This window comes from Mesocricetus auratus, unplaced genomic scaffold, assembly GCF_017639785.1.
Source record: "Mesocricetus auratus isolate SY011 unplaced genomic scaffold, BCM_Maur_2.0 Super-Scaffold_100010, whole genome shotgun sequence".
Taxonomy (NCBI): domain Eukaryota; kingdom Metazoa; phylum Chordata; class Mammalia; order Rodentia; family Cricetidae; genus Mesocricetus; species Mesocricetus auratus.
The window spans coordinates 45,150,716-45,172,603 of record NW_024429194.1 but is presented as its reverse complement, the minus strand read 5'-3'; the positions used below and the strand labels follow the sequence as shown (position 1 = coordinate 45,172,603).

Below are 21,888 nucleotides of genomic sequence, written 5' to 3'. Positions count from 1 at the left end.
AGTCTTTGGTCAATAACATTTGACTGTAAAAATACAGTTTTACTTCAAAATAAAGTGGACTGTGAACTCAAATTCATTCAGGACTGAGCCCCTTGGTAAAAGCTTGCTCTGCCTGAGATCCCATCATTGTAGGAAAGGAAAGGGAGGGAAGAACCATTCAAGATTCCCCCACTCTATACATAGGACACTGAGACTCAAAACAGCGGAACCCTCTGGTTCGTACTCTACACCAGCGGTGCTCAACCTTCCTAAGTCTACAATGCGGTAATTCAGTTCCTCCTGTTGTGGGGACCCCAACCATAAAATTACTTTTGTTGCTACTTCATAACTGCAATTATGTTGCTGTTATGAATCATAATGTAATCTATCTGTGTTTTCTGATGGTCTTAGGTGACCCTTGTGAAAGGGTTGTTCAACCCCTAAAGGGGTTGTGACCCCCAGGTTAAGAACCATTGCTCCACACAGTACCTGCCATTTCTGCCTCTCCTGCTCCCCCACCCCCACCATGCACTGATGGATACACCCTGAAGTCCCTCAGACAGGCTGAGAGCACCTGCCCACACCGCAGGGTCAAAGAGACCCAGTTCCTCATGGGTCAGTGGGTTTGGAAGCTTGAAGAAGGAGGAGCACTGTCTCTCTTAGACTCCCCCAAATGAGCTGGCGTGAGTACAGAGGGGATAACATTCTATTTGGTAATGGCTCTTTAGTTTTAAATTACTTCAGCATTTACTTTTAATTAATTTCCTTAGATTAGATAACTCATACTTGTAAATATTTGCTTTCCTGTGATAAGCTTTTATTTAAATTAATAAAGCCATGGTTTCATGACTGACTTTAAGAATTGAGGTTGCCACTGCACAGACAGAATGCATGTAGTATAAAAAGAGAGAAAATCATCCCGTTCTGGTACATGCACCCACACCAAACATGGCCAAGAGCAAAGCCGCATTCAAAGCAATAGGAGACAGAGCAAGTTTTCAGTTTTCTTTGAATGAATTGTTTGAGGAATAAATCAGTAAGCTAGGGCATAGGGAACAAATGTGGGGTGGAATATCATCTGAAGGAGCCCCTTCACAATAAAGCTTGTCTTACTGTCTCTTTGTGAAATGTGCTCATCAGTGGCTCTGGACCTACACATCAGTGTTGCTATATAGGAACTGGGGATGGGGTTGTTGTGCCCAAATTCTGGACCCCAAAATCACCAAGAGACCCATTCAGATGTGAAAGTAAAGAGTCTTTTATTGAACGAGTTAACTGCCTTAACTAGGGGCCCTTCAGCCATTCATCATGGTGGGTGGAGTGAGAAGGACCTGGAGTGGCCAAGAGGCAGGGAAATTATTGGGGTGTGTAAGGGGAGTGACTAGGAGTATGCAACAGTCTCAGGATTGGTGCGCTTCTGGCCTTGGCCAACCTGTCCTGTGTTGATTGGTTAACTAGTTACTATGGCCCATAGGCCCTCCCAGGGTGGTTGCTATGCTCTGCATGTCACTGTTATGCCACTTTTGCCATAAAGCACGTCCAGAGCCCACCAGCTAACTTCTAATTGGTTCCTTGCCATATGGAGGGTATCTGACTTCCTAATGACTAGGGAGTCAGGCAAGGTCAGGCAAACACATGTTACTGAGTCAAGGGACTTTTATCTTGCTGGGTCTTTTCTGCAGCCTGTTATGGCTGCTAAAGCAGGGGGCTGGGTGAGGGTCTGGTTCCTTCAAGGTATGGAAGTCTTGGGACAGTAAGTGCCTGTACAAGAACATTGGAAATGGACAAGGAGGACAATGAGGAAGAAGAAGACGAGGAGAAGAAAATATGATATATACAAGGTGGTGTCATATTCCATCCATCAGTTTGGATGATTTATAAGCCTTGATTTGTTAGCTGATGGAGATGTCCTTCTGCATGTTGTGAATATACGTTTCTCTTATTGGTTGATGAATAAAGCTGTTTCGGCCAATGGACAAGCAGAATTTAGCTAGGTGGGAACCCCGAACAAAGAGACAGGGAGAAGGAAGAGAAAGGACTGACTCCATGTATCAGCTGGGGAATCAAGAGGTCTGGGCATCACTGTTAGGCCAAGGCCACATGGAGATGCACATATTAATAGAAACGGGTTACTAATTAAGAGAGAGCTAACCAGTTAGAAGTCTAAGCCACTGGCTAAACAATTGTAACTGATATTTTGTTAAGCAGCTGTAGGTCCTGGTTGGTGGAGAGAAAACAGGTCCAGTGGGACTGAGATAGATAGAGAAAATTTCCTTCTGCAGCTAGCTGCTCCTTTTTTCCAGCACCAAAGCAAGGACGGAACCCAAATAAGCTAGGCTGATGGGCGATACTACAACAGAAGGAGACATGGAAACAGTAAAACTCATTTTAATAAGAGATGAGTAGAAAGTGAAAGATTAGTAATGGCATTAATGGCCACTCATACCAGCCATGCAAAGACCAACCAGAGGATGCAGAGACCTCATCGGGATGGGGAGCCCAGCACAAATGACCAATACCTATGAATCCCTTAATCACCTTGATTAGTTATTAAAAATTGTCACCATCCCCAACATGCCCTTTTCCAAAGCACTACACTAAATAGTGAGATGGATTCTAGACTGGAGAACTGAGTGGGACCAGTAACTCGACCGCAGGTGCGCATACAGAACCCAGCCAGGCACCTCAGAACCTGTTCAGTGCGGATAGGAAAGGAAGGTTGAGAATCGCCCTCTATATCATGGTAAGAAACATCATGAGACAATGAGGCTTTATATCAAAACTAGCACAGACAGGCTAACATACTTACACTTACATCATCTAATGGAGACTGGGGTGGGGTGGTGGACATACTGCCTTGGTGTTGGGCGTCAGGGCAACTGTTCAATTAACAATCCTAAAATTCACCTAGCCATGTTTGTGGAAGAATAAGTTTCACAACCCAAGTTTTGCCCAGGTAACACTCTTGAGTCTAGACAATGTTACCCCAAAAGTCATGCCCCTGCACTGGAGGGTGGCACCAAGAATCCCAGGCTACTACTGAGAGAAGGGTGCTGGAAGGCACTTTCTGGAGAAGCATGGAAAGAAAAGATGGAGGCTGCATTAAGAGCTGCTAATAACACATACTTGCTCCCACTCCCCATAGGTCCCTGGCCCACCTGCCTTTAGCTACCTTGTATTAAACTACTAGCCTACCGTTGATTAGAACAGAAGGTGGGCCTAGAAGTTTACAAATTGGCCTATAAACCTTATTTGACCTAATTAATATTACTAGGTGTAAAAGTAGGAGGGGCTCAGGGCATTTTACACATTGAAGCACATAGGAAAATTGACAAGACTTCAAGTCCGAGGACATCACATCCAAGCACTATAAATATTCATGCAGTCCCCCAAAAGGTCGAAGTCACCTGCCTTAGAAGTCATACCATATTGTTACTTCAGAGTTCCGTATGCTCAGAATTGCTCCAGAGCTGGTGACAACTATCCAGCTGTCCTTCAGACACACATGAACACATTTCACAGTGCTGGGCTGTTAAACCACACTTTTTGAGACGGTCGACAAGTAGTTCTGCTTGTCTGTGAGTCCAAATTTACTAGTGCTGTTGTAACGGCCCAGCTGAAAGGAGATTTGAGCTAAAATAAAATCCTAGCAGCGAGCACAGACAGCCACAGATGTGTGGACATGGGCTGAAACAGGATAGCTGGGCTGGAGTGGGAATGAGAGTGTAGTCTAGGTTTCTCATGGCCCACTAGGTTATCATGTCATTTTCCAGAAATGCAGGTGGCTGTGTGTCTTATAAACCTCACAGTGGAGACCTTCCATGCCTATCTAACCCGCATCAGGTCCCTCAGAGCCATTGGAAGAAATGGTTTTCCCAGTCCCATCGTGTCTACATTAGTTTGGGAGAAAGGTATTTCTTGAGTGAATACACCCTTGGGTATTGACACCAATATTCAATTTATTAAACGTTGAACACAGAGCCTTGCAGACAGAACTGTACAAATATCTCTTCTGGCTTTCCTAAAAGAGACCAGGAAAGTCTACCTTCCTGTCCTGATGACAGCTCAAGAGTATCTGAGTGAGACTTCCAACTTGGAATTCTGGGTGTTTCTTTGGCATCCTACCAGCACCTCCAGAATGTCTAGCTTTGAGTTTCCCAAAGTGAAAACACTTACTGGAAAATTCTCTTTTGCCTTTTTTCACCCATTAGATTCATTCTAAAATGTGTTTCTAAGTATAAAGGTTTTTTTACCCAGCACCAGGACATCGTAAGCTGGCATGAAGCAAGCAAGGGCAGGATTGGAAGTCAAGCAAGAGGCGCCTGGGTCTGCCTGTCTGGGTGGACCCTCGCTCTTTCCACTGCCTGTGGGCTTTCAATCAAGTCACTTAACATCTTTGTTCTGCCTTTCCTGGTCTCAAGCCATGGATAATAATGGTGTCTACACTATCACATTATTATGAGGAATAAAGAGGTTAACTTGAAAAAAATGCTTAGGATGGGGTTTGGTTTGCCTCGGGCACTTGCAAAGGAACTATTCTGCTCGGCTGGCTCTGAATCTCTGCAGTTCTAAACCACCGTCTGAGGCGGCTACAGAGCCCATGAAGCACAATGGCGCTGGGCCCAGCACTTAGCACTTCTGCTCCTGGATTTCAGAATAAGACACTTTCAGTGCCAGAGTCTTCCTGTGTCCTAATAAAACTGTGAAGTGGAAGCTTCCCACTCACACTCACACACACACACTCACACACACACACACACACTTTCTGTCTGTCTCTCTGTCTCTCTCTCTCACACACACACACATGCACACATACACACACATACACATTTTCTGTCTGTCTGTCTCCCTCTCTCTCTCTCTCTCTCTCTCTCTCTCTCACACACACACACACACTTTCTGTCTGTCTCTCTGTCTTGTCTGTCTGTCTCTCTCTGTCTCTTTCTCACACACACTTTCTGTCTGTCTCTCTGTCTTGTCTGTCTGTCTCTCTCTCTCACACACACACACACACTCACACATACTTTCTGTCTGTCTGTCTGTCTCTCTCTCTCTCACACACACACACACACACACACACACACACGATCCTGGAAAGCTTTGACTCATTCACTGTGCTTCTCACCCAGGGTGAGATGGGATTGTAATGATTATAGGTGATTTACATCAAAATCCTCAGGCTTTGGACATTGATGGGAGGAGGGGAAAGGAAACATGGCTCATTTAATTTATATTAATTCAGAAGTCAGTTGAAGGGATAAAGAGGTAGATGTGGATATCTTCAAAAAGCGTATTGCCACGCTACTGTAAATGTATATATTGTCTAACGTAGAGCAGAGAAAGGCAGCTCTTACGAATCTGTGTTTTACCTCAGGAATATCCTGTCTACGGGAAGTAACCTTGGGCAGGAGTTGTATAGTGCCTCTCCTGAGGGGCAGAGGAAGCAGCTTTTAGAATTCAGGCCCTTACAGACCCCAACCTGTCAGCCCTGTAAGTCTGCCCTTGGAATGGAACCATACTCTCCTGCATGACAAGCAGATGAAATCCTCCATGTTTATATACTGAGATTCCAGAACTCCTGATACAATAGAAAAAGAGCAAGGTGACTTCCTGGCCTGGTTGGTGAAGTTATGATGCCTTCCTTTGGTCACCATTCTCTTTACATCAACCCCATATCTGGCTCGAGAGACTGCAGCTAATTATCTACTAGTGTGTCTCTGACATGGATTCCTTGACTGCTTTTGCAGCCATTCAGAACAGCTCTTGGTTTTCACACGCGCTCCTCCTCCACCTATGTCCTCAAGCTTGTCCTTTCTAAATGTCCTTGACAGGATACGTTAGGAAACTCTCACCCCCTCATAAAAGAGGTTATTTAAGCAGACCCACCCTTAGGGGAGGTTATTTAAGCCTCCCCACTGTCTGACAGGATGAAGTACACTTAAGGGCCATTTTCTGTATCTGTCTGCCAGACTGATGTAGAAGCTGGGACTCCCTGCCCATGTCATTTGTTCGTAAATGAATTCTATTTGTGGTGGCTGATGAAAGGCACCAACGAGAAATCAAATGGGGGTGATCACAGCGGTGTTTGTCTTCTGAGCACTCGGTCACTTCCAGCTCTCTTTCATTGCCTCTGGAAACATTCCCTTGGTGTTAAAAAGGGTCCAAAAGCATCTGGGCTGACACTTGCCTCTCTTTCCAGTTCTCTGCAGAGAACAGCAAGGGCTCCTCTTCATAATGCAATGGGAAATGTGAGTGATGAAAGTGGGAATTTTTTTCCACAATCATTTCTGTATCATAGGTCATCAAATGGTCATTATATTTTATGACTCTGTGAAATCTGCTGAAATCAAAGCTATGTAATATACTTTGCAGAGAGCCCTGCTAATCCAGGCCAAGTGCGTTCGTGCCTGGACCACGGATGAAGGCTTGGTAACTGGAAACCTGACCCTGAAGGAATTCCAAACACAGACTAAAAGCGTCTCTGTCCACATAACACGGGCAGCTTAAGAGCATATTACTTTGCACTGCCTTTTTTTTAGAGCTTTGCAATACTTTACAAATACTGGGGCAGGGCCCACTCGGTTTGAGAAGGAGCATAGCTTCACCCATGTTCACATCCTGCCAATGAGGACAAGCGTTCGTCACACACCACCAGGAGGCTTGCACCCTATGGCTTGATTCCATTATAGGCCCAAATTTGGTTACAATCAACTATTACAAAAAAAGAACGCATAAGGCAGTGGTTCTCAACCTTTCTAATGCTGCAACTCTTAATACAGTTCCTTGTGCTGTGGTGACCCCCAATCATACAATCATACAATTATTTCTTTTGCTACTTCATAACTGTAATTTTTCTACTGTTGTAAATAGTTTTGGACATAGAGGTTTGCCAAAGGGTGGTGATCCACGGGTTGAGAACCACAGCCATAAAGGAAAGAGGGTGTTGGTTTTACTTTAGTTGTTTTGGTTTTCTTTTACTTAATTGTCTTTTGTTTAGGCTACTAGCACACACGATATCTTACAGAAATTAAAAAGGGACAAGAATTTGACCTTCGGAAGTTTGTCCAAAACTGAAAAAGAAAAAGAAAACAATCCAATACCTATGTCTAAGGTGGGCATTGTGCTTGCTTATAGACTCCTTGTGGTTTCCCACTTTGTACTGCAAACTTTATTTCTTTACCTTTCAACTCACCTCTTCTCACAACAGTCCTCACACTGGCTTGTCTCTTGGTTACTCCCTCCCACCCTTACCCCCAACCCATGGCTGTTCAGCCTCAGTGAGCTTTCTTCATCCTACAAGGAGCTCATTGGATGAGATACAGACATAGTCCTCAACCCCAGGCTCCACATGGTCAGCAAGGCTGGTCGGTGCCATTAGAAGAACTGAAAGTTACAAATATTTCCCACTTTCCCCTCAGCAGAGTAGGCCCTGCTCTCACCAACTCCTCTGTTCTCGATTCACTGGGAGGAAAGGGCATTGAGCTACAGCAGGTGGTAGACAGGTTTGCATAATCTCGCTCTCTGCCTCTCATGGGCATGTGTGGTTTATATGAAAGTCATCCATCATATCACGTGTGTTTTTGTGGAGAAAAGTGGGTTAGTGGTGGGACTGAGGAGCACTGGACATCACCTCCACCTCTGGTTTGTGTTCATTAATCAACCTTGGAATTCAGTGCTTGAAACCTACCGATTTCATGGAGTTCCACAGTCTCCCTCCAAACCCTTATCGGGAGCCTTGCCTGAACGTGAATCAAGATGGTCCTACATTACTGCGTTTACAACAGAAATAAAGAAAAGTTCCTTGCCAGACTATTGTGAAAACATTCCTTAATTGATTCTTGAATACATGCACATAACCTGTACCTAGTAAACCCAGTCATTTCAAACAATAGTAAAATGAAGATAAACCAGTTTATCTAAAGCAGTATTTTAATTAATTCACCGAGGATTTCATATAATCTATTCTGAACATACTCACCCCACCAACTCCTCCCCTCCTCTCCACATTACCATCCCTTCCCACCCAATTTTGAACTTTCTTCTTTTCTTTTCTTATTGAGTCCAGTTTTTGTTGCCCCAACTGGTCATGGGAATGGGTCCTGCCCTGGCGTATGACTGACCTACTAAGGGTCCCATCATTAAAGAAAACTGACTCTCCCTCGCCCAGTAGCTACAAAACGCTAATAACCTCTTTTAGTGGTAAGATTTAGAGTCCACCTTGCCTCTTCCGTGATGCCTGCAGCTTGCCCAGGTCTTATATGTGTTGTTACAATTATGGTGACTTCACATGTACATCTGCCATGTTGTGCCTGGAAAACTCTAATAAACTTTACAGACTTTATATGTTGTATCCAGTCCTTTCCTCCCCCGCCCCTTCTTTCCTCTGGAAAAACTAGAAATCACTCTTACATCATCATCATCAACCTCTGGTTCCAGGTGAATCTGCTCTTCCATCGTCCACTCTCCTCCTGCCTCTAATACTCATCTAAACACATCTAACACTCTCTGCTTACCATGTACATTTGTGCATCATCCCTCAAAAAAACCCCACATACGTTTATGGAGTACCTATGAAACACAAAGCTCTATGTTAAGCTCCAAGGGAGATTGCTGGAGGCATAAGAGTCAGTGCCAGCTTCCCAGACATATGCTGGATAAGTTCCACAAGGCCAAGTGAAAGACAAATGCAGTGAGAATGACTAACTGGAGTGTCTTAGTTAGGGTTTCTATTGCTGTGAAGAAACACCGTGACCACAGCAACTCTTATAAAGGAAAACAGTTCTGAGGTTCAGTGCACTATCGTGGTGGCAGACATGGTGCTGGAGAAGTAGCTGAGAATCCTACATCTTGCAGGCTGCAGGAAGTAGACTATCTCACTGGGCATGACTTGAGCATATATGAGTCCTCAAAACCTGCCTCCACAGTTTCACACTTCCTCCAACAAGGCCACACCCACTGTAACAAGACCACACCTCCTAATAGCACTACTCCCTTTGGGGCCATTTTCCTTCACATTTTCGCTCCACTTAGAGCGAGCACTGAGAATAGAGTTTTTCTCTGTAAGGATGCCACTAAGATAGGAGGATGGACACTTGCCCTTGTACCTTTCTGTATTCCACTGAGAACAGCAACCTACTTCTTGGTAAAAAGCATTATAGAGATCTGTCCTTCCTACATCATCCCCCCATTTCCAAGCATAATTGTTTAACCAAACAGAAGCGTATCTTCCATCCTTCTCTATATGATGATGACTGGTACCCGGGGAATAGCTGACTAGCACAGCCTCTCATTTCCAGGTCTCTTTCACTAAATATACACTAGTGACGTAGTAAGATGTCACAAAAAGAAAGTCCTCTTGGAAAAGATGCAATCTAACTGTTACTTTACCTGCAAATAACCTGTGGCTTTGTCATGTTTGGGCAAAATGATTAACATTTATTACTTGCACTGTTGCATGCATCTGTGTGATTTAAAACATACCTGAAACCATCCCTGTGAGTTTCCAAGCAAATCATAAGTCTCTGGATTACAGAAATGAGCCTACTCAGAAAGAAAACAGAAATTTGAAGGGAATTTTCATAGGAGTTCACTCAAAGTACAAGCAAGCAAATACAGTCATGTTTCTCTTTCCTACAATAAATATGACTTCTGTGTAAGATTCTTTTCTGGTTTGTTTGTTTGTTTGTTTGTTTGTTTTTTGGTTTTTGGTTTTTGGTTTTTGGTTTTTGGTTTTTTGTTTTTTTGTTTTTTTGGTTTTTTTTGGTTTTTCAAGACAGGGTTTCTCTGTATTGTTTTAGAGGCTGTCCTGGAACTCACTCTAGACCAGACTGGCCACAAACTCACAAAGATCCACCTGCCTCTGCCTCCCAAGTGCTGGGATTAAAGGCATGTGCCACCAACGCCAGGCTTGTAAGATTTTTAAATTGGGGAATTATTCTTTATTTTAAAGAAATTAATTATGCATATAATAGGACTCCTGGATCACATGAAAAATTCAGAGCCCTGGTGTTCTAACATACTTGCAGTTTGAGTCCTTGTTTCAATCAAAGTCTCCTGAGGAAGCTTCCCTGGACTTCTCAGGATTGGCTCAAGGTAGGTCATTCCCTCTGCAAGCCTTCTCCAGGACAGACTGAATTTCTGCTCTCCTCACCAACATTCAATCTCACACATACACAGACACTGGGAAGACACTGAAGATTAAGAGAGCAACAATTTTTCAGCTCTTTCTTCCTCCCTTGTTCAATTCTGTGGCTAAAGAGGAAGTTTTATGGTTTGAACCTATGACTTCGTCATGTTTCTTCAGAACAGTTAACATTCATCATTTTCATAGTTGCATGCATCAGTGTGATGTGGAACATAACCTGAAACGATCCCTATGAATTTCCAAGCAAAACCTAAATTCTCTGACTTGTGGAAATGAGCCTACTCCATGGGAAAACGGAAGCTTAAAGGGAATGTTTCTCTCATGGGATCATTTGGTTCAAATACTTGGTGCTCAGCTGATGGTACTATCGGGGGAAGTTGTGGAATCTTTGGTCCATGCGACTTGTCTAAAGAAAATGGGTTGCCGTGGAGTGGGTCTTGTGGGTGATGTCCACTTTTGGTTCCCATTAGCTTACTGGCCCCCACATCCATGTGAGGAGCTAAGCCATACCCTCCAGTTCATGTGTCTGCTCTGCCTGCCTTCTACATAGGGATGACTGTATGACTGTTCCTCTTGAAACTGTGAGACAAAGTGAACTCTCTCCCCACCACCTAAGTGGCTTCTATCCTACATCTTGTCTGTGTGTGTGTGTGTGTGTGTGTGTGTGTGTGTGTGTGTGTGTGTGTGGCAAGAGGGAGAGGGTAACTTATATATGGGTCTTTTTTTTACTTAAAAGATGTTTTTTGTACTTAAAAAGTGTTATTTTTAAGTGCCTGTGCCTGTGCGTGTGTGTGTGTGTGTGTGTGTGTGTGTGGCAAGAGGGAGAGGGTAACTTATATATGGATCTTTTTTTAACTTAAAAAAATGTTTTTTGTACTTAAAAAGTGTTATTTTTAAGTGCCTGTGCCTGTGCGTGTGTGTGTGCGTGTGTGTGTGTGTGTGTGTGTGTGTGTGTGGCAAGAGGGAGAGGGTAACTTATATATGGATCTTTTTTTTAACTTAAAAATGTTTTTTGTACTTAAAAAGTGTTATTTTTAAGTGCCTGTGCCTGTGTGTGTGTGCGCGTGCGCACGCTTCTATATGTGAGTATATAGCTATATGTGTGTAGCTTAGATCCATGGAGCTAGAGTTGCAAGAGGATGTTAGCTACCCCATTAGGGTTCTAGGAATAGAACTCTGATCCTCTTCAAGAGTACCCTTAACCTCTGAGGCATCTCCCCACTCCCCAGAAATGGTTCTTTTAAATGTTTATATAAGCGTGCACATTTGATAATATTTGCAATAGTTTAGAAGTTGTTCTGGTGAAAATCTGTAGAAAATGATAGGCTACGGGGGGCGGGGTCATAAACAGCAGCCCAGGAGGAAAGTGCTCCCTGCGGTCTTTGAACTTTCAATGTGTTTTCACAGAGCAACTCATTGTTTTTTCTTCTCCCTGAAAAATTACAAACTATAACTGCTATGATGAGTTGTACAGAAAATGACGATTTCCATGCCACCGCTGCTTGACAAAGAGCAGCACCTCACTTGGTGCCTGCCACATGTAAGCAAACTCCCCAACATATAATCCTCCTACAGAGAACCCCTCTGGGACTGTGATGCTATCTTGGGGTCACCCTCTGTGACCTCGGAACCCTCCCTCCTCCCCACAGTGAGTGCTGGATACTCACAGGGTACGGTGTGAGAGAGGAGATAGTCTCCTTTCTGGCCGCATATGCACACACTGCACACTGTGGAGTCGCTCAGGGTTTCGAGTCACTCAGGGTGGCTTCTATCCCGTCACCACTTGCTCTGGATTGTCTCTCCACAGCTTAAAAAAAGAAAGGAAAAAAAAAACAAACCCCAAGGCATTCTGTCTTTTATAATGTTCTGTTTTAAAAGAGAGAAATCTTTAGAGAGAGACAGACCAGGACCCAAAGAAAAAAAAAAGAAAGGAAAAAAAAAAAAAACCAAGGCCTGGAATTTCTCCCTTCTCTCTTTCCATTTTAAACAGGAAACATTCCCGCTAAGAGAGTCCAGAGGGAGTGTTGGTTGTGTGTTCATTTAAGGCAGATAATGCTTGTGTGTTGCAAATGTCAGTGATTTATCCTAAGGACTTAAAATGAGTGCAGAGAAACCACATGTTCCACTTCACGCAGAGAAATACCTCAGGTAGCTTTTGAAAGGAAACACAGGTTAAGGATTTTTTAAAGTGTTTCTGCAATCTCCAGTTTGAGCCAAAGGAAACAGAAATGAGCATGGTGGTTGAGAGAAGAGGTCTTTAATTTTTTTCTTTTCTTTTTTTTAACCAATAAAAGATGCAATGAGTGCTGGAAATTTTCTAAATAAAAAAAATGAAATTGTCGAGGAAAGGGACGGTGAAAACCGGGCCCTTTATTTTGCAGGGTCATAGTGACAGATGATTGGTGATGTATCCCTGCTCTATTTGTCGTGGGCAATTTAGCATAGAGCAAAGAGGCCCGAACTGAGTAATAGCAGCTGATGCTATAAATAACTTGTACGCAAACAATTTAATTTTTATCTGAAAATTCTCACTAATGAAATTACCCCCAAATTCATGGATCTATCATTCATTATTATACATAGCAAAATTAGGCATACACCCCCACACAGATAAATGTAGATGGAAGATTGGATCATTCATCCATCCTTAGGGTTGCATTCATAGGCAGTTTTCCCTGAACTCAGAGCTTGGCAAATTCTCATTGATTTGGGGAACGGGGTTGTTTTAACATCCAACTCCACAGATTACAGGGTGATTTTGACTCCCATTGATGGTGCCTGATTAACCACAGTCACAGTATCCTTTCAGCCCTGCCATTTCTTTTGAGTGTCCAAGAAGTCTGTACTTTGACATTGGCAAGCTTTTCTGTCATCATTATTGTTGCTGTTTCTCCTTTTTAAAAAAAATCGTATGAGCAGAGAAATAAAGAATGGAGGACCCGATGATGTGGTGAATGGTACTGGTGAATATGTGCACAGAAGGTTGACTAGGACTTTGAAGGCCGTAAACAGAAGTCATGTGTCTCACCCCAGGCTAGCCAAGATGCCATCATCTGCACACAGTCTAGAGAGGTATTGTTTCTCTTATGGCGAGATCAGGTGATACTTGTCTTCAGTAGAAAGTTCCAGACAGGCTTGTTTCCCATTAGTGTGTATTCTTGCCCTGAACCCTTCTGTATGCTGCCCATTACGCAGTGCAACTTGGTTTTTGCTACTGACTTTGTGGTAGACCTAATTACTTTCATCACAATTCCAGGTGGGTAATTCCCCAGCCCAGAGTTGATTGTTCTTTGGGGGAACAGTAGAGGGGAGGCACACTAATCCATCCATACAGGGGTGTAACAACAGCCACCCGGACTCAGCCAAGGCCACACACAGCCCACTCACTGAGCACCTCTGCCATCTAGGAGGGAAGTGAGTACGGTTTATAAGGACTCTAACCCAGAGTATTAGTGCTACCATTTCTGATACAGACTTGGGCTCTAACAGTTCAGGCTTAACAGAGCCAAACATCACTTTGTAAAGGAAACTAGTTTGATTGCTGTAATAAAAGTGAATATAAAAGGGCATAAGCAATACAGGAATGTATTTCTTCTCATGTACCAACATGAGTGTAAGCTGTCTTAGGTGGCATAGTAGCTTGTGGTGTCAAGGGCCTGTTGCTCTGTCTTCCCTGTTTTCTTCTTAAAGTCTAAGATAGCAAAAAAAAAAAAAAAAAAAAAAAGAAGAAGAAGAAGAAGAGTGTTCCATCCCCCACTGTTTAAGGGCACATATCACATCTGCTCATCTACCCTTGCCCAGGCCTACGGGGTGGTCACGGCCAATACAGATGAGGTAGAAGCATTCCACCTTCAGCTGGGAGCAACTCCATAGCCCCTGACATATCTCTCTGCTTTTCTTCCTAGGGGAGGCTCAGCAGATCCTGTGGACCACCTGACAGCAGCACCCCGAGGGCGCTACAATGAAAGAGAGCTTCCATACTACCCAGGGCCTCATCCTATACATGTCCCAAGAGGGAGCTATCCCCGCCCCCCAGATCTGAGGGTGGCAGATCTCCAATATCCACAGTACTACCCACGCCCACCAGCCCATCAGCAAAAAGGACCCTTCAGACAGGATGTTCCACCTTCCCCACCTCAGCAACAGCGAGTTCCAGTCTATCAGGAGATGGGCAGAGCAGGGCCCCGAGGGGGCAGCCCTGACCAGCACCCCTATCGTAACCAGGACCCCAGGCAGAAGAACCCCATGACTGCAGCTGTATAGCTGAACATCACAGAGATCTGCCAAGCAAGGAAGACACCCAACACTACCTTTGCCCTTGCTAGACCCTAAGGCCTTCTCCAGGCGAAGGTATCCCATGGTACAGAGTGGCTATTGGTCCCTGAGGATGTGACACTTGACTGCTGATCAGAAGAGAAAAAAGGGGTTCAGGGGGTTGGGGATGTGGGTTCTAAAGCAAAAAGGAGGTGGGGTCATAAAAACAGTACTTCCTGATACTTGAAAGACTTGAAGAACTGGTTGGTTGTAGAAGAGGGGCAATTGATTAAGAATCAATAGTGATACACTATAGTAAACCCTGGCTAGAAAACCAGCTGGTTATAACCCCCACACCCCATCACCACACATAGCACAGGTAGCTGTCTTGACCAGGCCTCATCACACACTCAGAGACTCACTCTCAGCCCTATCCTTGGAGCTGCGCCTACACAGTGGCAGAGTAGAGAGGCTCCAATTATGGGCATCTTCATAAGCAGTGTCTTCACTGAGAACCAAGTAACAATAATCATAACCAGTGACCTCTGAGACGTTCGACCTGAAGGAAGGCTGCATTTCCTTATTTATAGTCTACCTTGGGTTCCTGGTACTACTTGCTGGTACAAAGCTTTCACATTCCCTTGCTTTTGATAGAAAAGCCAGTATTAGTGTCCGCGGGGTGCGGGGTGGGAGGTGTGCAAAGCTGTCAGGGCTTCCAGAAGGACCTTATTCCAGCCAGAACCACAGTGAGCAGGTGAAGAGGGTTGGCTGTCCTTTGGTCCTTGCTTTCCTCTCCCCCGGGCCCTGGCATGCTTGCTTGGAGATGGCTCATTTCAGAGTCCTCCCCAAATGCCTAGAATTATTTTAACCAAGACCTCTACTTTTAGATTTCCACTCAAGGAGTAAAGTATACATGTGAGTGGGGTGGGTAAGGAAAAGTGAGCCTGCTGGTCAGGCCACACAGAAAGCAATGTCCTAGGGATGTCAGTGCCAGACTCAGTGCCAAACAGTACCCATCTGCCCCTGGGTCAGTGAGTGAGGATACTGGTCACCACAAGAAGTAGATGAAAGTGTGTGTGTGTGTGTGTGTGTGTGTGTGTGTGTGTGTGTGTGTGTGTGTGTTTTCAAACACACGTGATTACCAGTATGGAGAGGACAAGAGAAAATTGCCTTCTGGAAGTTTGATGAGGAAGGAATCAGAGGAAGTAAAGGGAGAAGAAATTAAGATTAAATCAGTCTGCATCTGCTATATCTCATTAACAAATGTCAGGGCAAAGTCAAGGTCTCCACCTGATTTAAAAGACAAAGAAAAAAGTATTCTGAGAAGCTGGGAAGCTGCTCTTGTTTCCTTTGAGCTTTTCTGCATACACCACAGAGCATCCTAAGCGTCCAAACTGATCCAAATGGGAACACACGCAAAAGACTGAGAAATGGCAGAGACCACTGAACCGGCATCGTGAATGTGTCAGTGACTGCTGAGAACTTTAAGCGGCTCACATTCCCTCTTCAGCCCCCTCCCCGAAAGGTCCTTAGTTCAATATAGACATATTTTGGCTGAGAGTAGAAAACCACTGACCAACAGATTTTACTGAATTATAGTATTCTAAAACACATAGAGTAGCCATCTGGCCCGATTTATTCTTTTCTTTTTTTTTAAATAGTTTTGTTACCAAGAATGATGCAACCGTTGGTTTTAGACGTAAATAGTGTCGTTTGCTGGACTTCAAGAGAGATCATTATCTAAACCACAATTACTGCGGCCCTCTGAAAAACTGACTGCCAAGTTGCTTTTTGTCCTCTGCCATCTCTCGTCAGCCAGCGCCCTTCCATCCTATGTAATTTGTTCAGTGGGGTGGAGGACCTCAGGCACTGCCCAACAAGGCACTGTGGCTATGCTGTAGGGTCCCTGGCCACCATGCTGAACATGGCCTTTCACGCTGAAAGAAAATGATACAGTGAAGGAAAAGCAACTTTTGGGGGGAAGCATTAGTTTAACTCTTAAACTGGGCATGGTGCCACATGCGGAGAATCCCAGCACTCAGGAAGTCAAGGCAGGCAGACTGCAAGGTGGAGGCTAACCTGAACTGCAGGGTGGGCTTAAAGCCAGCCTGGACTGTATGACAAGACCCTGTGGGGTTTTTTTGGGGGGGAGTAGGTTGTTTTTGTTTTTTTTTAACATTACTCTTCAATATGTTCTATATTTTACTCAAATTTCTGTAAAGCACTGTTTCTACCCATGGCAAAAGTTTCCCCTTGCAGGAAGGGTGGACCACTTACAGATGGACCACAGGTAGGTGACAAAGGCATGCTGTAGAGATGTGGCACTGAGGATGACCGCTCATGTTTTTGAGTCCAGCATTGACACCTTGGGTGCACAGCACCCTATATGCAGGCTTCAGAAAAACTGCTTCAGACCTTGGCTTTGTGTTGTATACATAATCCATCCAGTAATTGCTAATCTTGAGAGGTATTGTTAAAGAGAACAAAAAAAGAGATGATAACAGCTTTCTTTTCTTGCTTAAAAATATAGCAGTCACTGCATTTGACCCTGCCCTAAAGAACTAACATATTTGTGACGGAGGCTACATCAAGCCAACCAACAGTTAAGAACAGTTTGGACAGTAAAATTTATAAAGCTTGAGTACTATCCGTCTCCTCTCCACAGCTCCAGGACCATTATTCCGGGGTGCTAGGAGAACAGGTGGCTATCTGGAAGTCCAGGCTGTGATCAGCAGGTCCCCAGAGGAAGGAAATAGCTACCAGGATATTTGCAACCTTGAGAAAACTCACTCAGATATCTCTGTAACTGGGAACAGAGAGAAAGGTTTATCAAGACCTACAAACCTGCTACTGGGCCACCCAGTTTCACCTGTCCCCTTTCCTCCCTTTCTTCTATGACTAGAAAGGTAAGAGAGAACAGACCACTGAAAACCTTTAGTCCCTAGAGAATCCAGTCTTCCACAAGAGAAACACAGCTCATCACACCCCTGGGCTGAGGCACCACCCCTCTTGGCTTAATACTGTTTCCCTCCAGAGCTGAATCAGTGGACAAACAAAGGAACATTTTCTTAAAATCATGATTCCATAGCAAACAAAGCTTAGAAAAAATTATTCTAAAATTCATTATTCTGAGACTTTTCAGAACATCTACGTTGAACCCACAGGACCTCATGAAGCAAAAGTCTGATGTATTCAATAGCATCATGGAGAAACGAAGCCTTGGAGGCTTTATTGGAGCCTTATTTCTGCTGCCAACAGAATAAAATTAAAACAAGATCCACTTCCCTGAATTATTTTTAGCTAAATCTATCTTGTGAAGGAAATCTTCCTGCAACTTCAGGATCAAGAGAACTGGTTCCTCTGCTCCCTAGTCCACAGAGGGACCAAGACTACTTTTCCCCTCAATGAAAATCAACAGCATTTGGCTTTGTTTGATTTCTGCTTAGTGTTTGAGCAGTGTTACTGAATTGCAAGCCTGTGGAAGGAATGGAAAAGCAGTTGACAAAGGAATGTGTCTCTGTAAAATTCCCATCAGCACTAAACTCTGAGATCCATTGTGAGCGGCTTTCCAATTGGTGTTAAATTGGGTAGACATCCCATCATTCCCTGGCCCACATTAACAGAAAAAAAGTCCAAGTTTCATGCAATTAATAAGGCAGGTCAGGGTTCCATTCAGAAACGTCCATAATAGTGTTTCTCCACCTCAGTTCACACCAACTTTGTGTAGAAACGAGGCAACAGGGAGATGGGGAAAGGGATTCTCCATAAGACATCCCAACAAGGTCACCTTTCTGCTAAAAGGGAAGGCAAAAAAGTTAAGAGGTCTAAAACAAAGCCAGGATTCTCACATGGAACCTTGGCCTCTAACTCTTTGTCCCTCCTCTCCTTAAGTAGGCATACAGTCACCCACAGCCTGGCTTCTAAAGTTGGGTTTTGTTACTAAGCTCAGAGTGGGAAGTGAACCATTCCCAAAGATTTGAGCCCATCTCTTGATCTTCAGAAAGTGTTCCATTCCATCTGCAATGCTATTTACTACTGGAACATAAAACAAAATCTGTTGTTTATACCCTCACTTTCTCTAGTCTTTCCTGTTCTTTTATGATTACCAAGTCATCTGTTCATACATTCTAAAGATAAATTATGTGAAATCATATTTTGTCATATGGGGGTGGAGAGTGAATTCTTTACAAACTTTCTAATATGATCCCATTTATATCACTGAAGACATTTTGGATGTTATTGTATATGAGTATATAAATTTTTCATGTTTTATTTTGCATTAAAATAAAGCGCTATTCAATCAGTGAGGCATCAGTGTCTTGATTTGTTTGGGGAATCTGCTGAATGATTAGGTGAGCCTTTGCCTGCCTACTCTGATCACTCTAATACAGTGGTTCTCAACCTTCCTAAATCTGTGATCCTTTAATGCAGTCATGTTGTGGTGACCCCCAACCATAAAACTATTTCTGTTGCTATCCATAACTGTAATCTTGCTACAGTTATGAATCTCTAAGTAAATATTTTTGGAGGTTTATCAAAGAAGTCGAGACCCCTATGTTGGAAACCACCAATCTAATAGTTGAGCGGCTCTATAGCAACACCAAGACCAGCAGGACAAAGGGGTGTCTGGTGCATGCAGACAAGATTGGACAGGGAGAGGCAGAGCTGCAATTTACTCGCATACTAACCCCAGGCAAGTCCACAGGAAACTCTGGAGGATGCTGGCCACTCAGAGTTTCCTCAAGTGAGGATGAGAGAGTGAGCCTTTATGCCAGATGGCTACCCTAGGAAGAGAAAGAAACTATGATCAGGCAATTTTCTTAGGCTGAGGCACCCCCACAGTCCTAACAGCTGGGACCAGTTTTGGATGGTCCTCACAGCAGCTGAGAAAGTAGTTCTTTTATGAAGGGAGATCAGAGCTTCCCATCATAGTAGCCACAGCATCACTCAACAGTGATTGCCTCTTTCATTCTAGAATCACTGTCACCTCATCTACGGAAGGTCATCTTTAACAGCGTCACTGTCTCTCTCAAGGTCCCTCACTTATTTTCAGCCCTTTCCATTTTTCTAGCAAGTTCATCTACTTGGGCAAGTTCAGCCAAGGTTTCATCAATCTTCCAGATCTATCCAGGCTGACTGCTTTAACTCATATCTTATTCTGAACGTTCCTGCTTTCTTTTTCTGGACATCCAGATGGTAATGACCCCACAAGCCCTTTAAACTCAGTGTGTGCAAACTTTCTCCCAAAATACCTGTTCTCACAATTCTGCATGTGGACAATGATACTGCCATATCCAGTTACAAGGCAGAAATCTGGAAGTTGCCCTCCAACCACACCCATGTACCATATACACTCTGTAGACATTGTACATCAGTCCTCAAACATGCCCACACTTCCTGGTGCTGTGGTATAGCTAGGCTCAGCCTAGTCACTGTCTCTCCTCAGCCTCCTCCACAGCCATATACAGCATCTCATTTATCCATGCACTTACTCTCTTCAGCTCACCTCTGTTCTCTAAGACCTACAACCTGCCTTTGTAAATACATCTTCCCAGAATACCTCCATGTCCACTCACTTACTTTTGTAGTGGTCTAGAATTCTTCCATTCTACACCACCCACCTCTATCTCTATTCTTGGCAGGGTTTTTTTTCTGAAATGGAAAACTGGCCAGACTACCCAGCTAGAGCCAGCAAAGTCTTTAAGAAAAAAATATTGAAAACTGGTAGACATGGATTTAAAACATTGATTAGGTGTTAGCTACTAATTCACTGCATAACCTTGGGCAAAATACTTACCTCTCTGGCATTTCTCATGAAATGAACTTTTCCATGTTTAACAGAAGAGCCAGCATCTTGTCCCAACACTTTTATCAGTGAATAAAAGCACTTTCCCAGCAAGCCTGATGACCTGAGTTCAATCCCTGGAATTCACAATGGAAGAAGAAAACCGACTTCTAATGTTGCCATTGAACTTCCATATGTGTCCTGTGGTATGTACATGAGCATGTGTGTACACACACACACACACACACACACACACGCACACACACACACACACATACGAGAGAGAGAGAGAGAGAGAGAGAGAGAGAGAGAGAGAGAGAGAGAGAGAGAGAGAGAGAGGATACTAATCTCTGTCTGGATCATATACACAGGTGTGTGCACATACAAACTTACATCTTCAAACCTCTCTGGGTTTGTCTACCACTTGCAAGCTTAAGTTGTAAGTCCTGAGCATTTTGAAGCCAGCCCCATCTTTCCTTCCTATCTCTTACCTTTTCTCATTTTCCATCTGTGCTACTAATACTTCAATGTCTTAAATTTAGTCTGGACATACTGTGCCAAGGCTGTAGAAACATAGCTGTCTCTGCTGAAATACCCTATAGTGGACCCTTCCTAGGCCCTGAAGGCCCAGATCAGGCAGCTCTTTCTCTAAAAACCTTGAAGTTACCGGTGATAGGATGGTGTCCTGACCTACATCTTCGAAATCAGAGATTCCTACTAGCTAGAGGACCTGATGCTGAAGGTCGCATTTCTTCACAACCTGAGTTCTACATGGGGCCCGCCTTTGACTAAGCAGACCACTCAGCCTAAGGAGAGACATGAGGGTTAGCCATGTTTCTGCTTCAAACCTGGTCACAGAGCCATTGAGTTTTGCTGCAGGAGCACGCAGGCCCCAGCAGCATGGGAACCAAGAATGTGTGGTCTCTGGCTCTCTGATCATCCCAAGAGTAGCAGCCCCCACAGGGAGCTAGAACTGTTGTTGTAAACTTATTCCTGAAAGTGGTACACAGACGTACAAAGAGCTCAGTTATCTGCCACTGAACAGACCAAGACATGGTCCATGCCCCTCCTCCCAGCAGAGTTGGTAATTCCACACTGTATGTTACTGAGATACCTTCTGCATATCCTCAATAAAACTTTTATGACCGGTATTACAGTGATTAGTTTCCAAGTCTGTGTGGCCATCTGAGGTGTACCGTATTTGTAACACATTGCCTGGCTCTGGCTTTATGTTCTAGAGATATTTGTTGAATTCATTTGAATGAAGAAATGAGGTGTGAGGGTTCTTTCCCTGAATTGTTGGGAAGCTGACATTCCTCCTCGAAGCCCAGGCCATAAATCTCCAAGTTCTGTTGTTAAAGTTTGCCTGGCAGTACTCTTGACGTGAAGGGTGTTAGCTCAGGTGGGCATGCTGGAGCCTAATTTAAAATACGAAAAAGCAGGCCAGGAGATTGTAAATGCAAGGGGTGATGCATTATTTAGAGGGTAAAAAGAGACTTAAGTAAAGAGAAAGTATATTACTTACAACCGACTAAGATGGAAATACTTTTAGTCACACATGATTACTATTATTATTGTATAATTCCTGGATTTTAGGAAGCACCTTGCAATCACTCCCATTACTTGTTCTTTTCAACAGTCATGGACGGTGGTGAGTTGGAACAAGTCTCCGACTTTCCACAAAGAAGCCGAGTCCTGCATACAATGGTACTAAAATAAAGACTTA

At 43.8% G+C, this 21,888-nt stretch overlaps 1 protein-coding gene across 2 annotated transcripts in view; it reads left to right on the top strand.

The window, feature by feature from the left end:
* Pard3b (par-3 family cell polarity regulator beta) overlaps positions 1-18,680 on the top strand; it is a 953,942-nt gene extending 935,262 nt beyond the window's left edge. For both annotated transcript variants that reach the window (XM_013113796.3, XM_005070579.4), the window contains one exon: positions 14,029-18,680. In XM_013113796.3, the coding sequence (XP_012969250.1) occupies positions 14,029-14,386 (358 nt within the window). In that variant the 3' untranslated portion in view covers positions 14,387-18,680. The remainder of the gene's footprint in view (positions 1-14,028) is intronic.
* Positions 18,681-21,888: the final 3,208 nt, after the last annotated feature.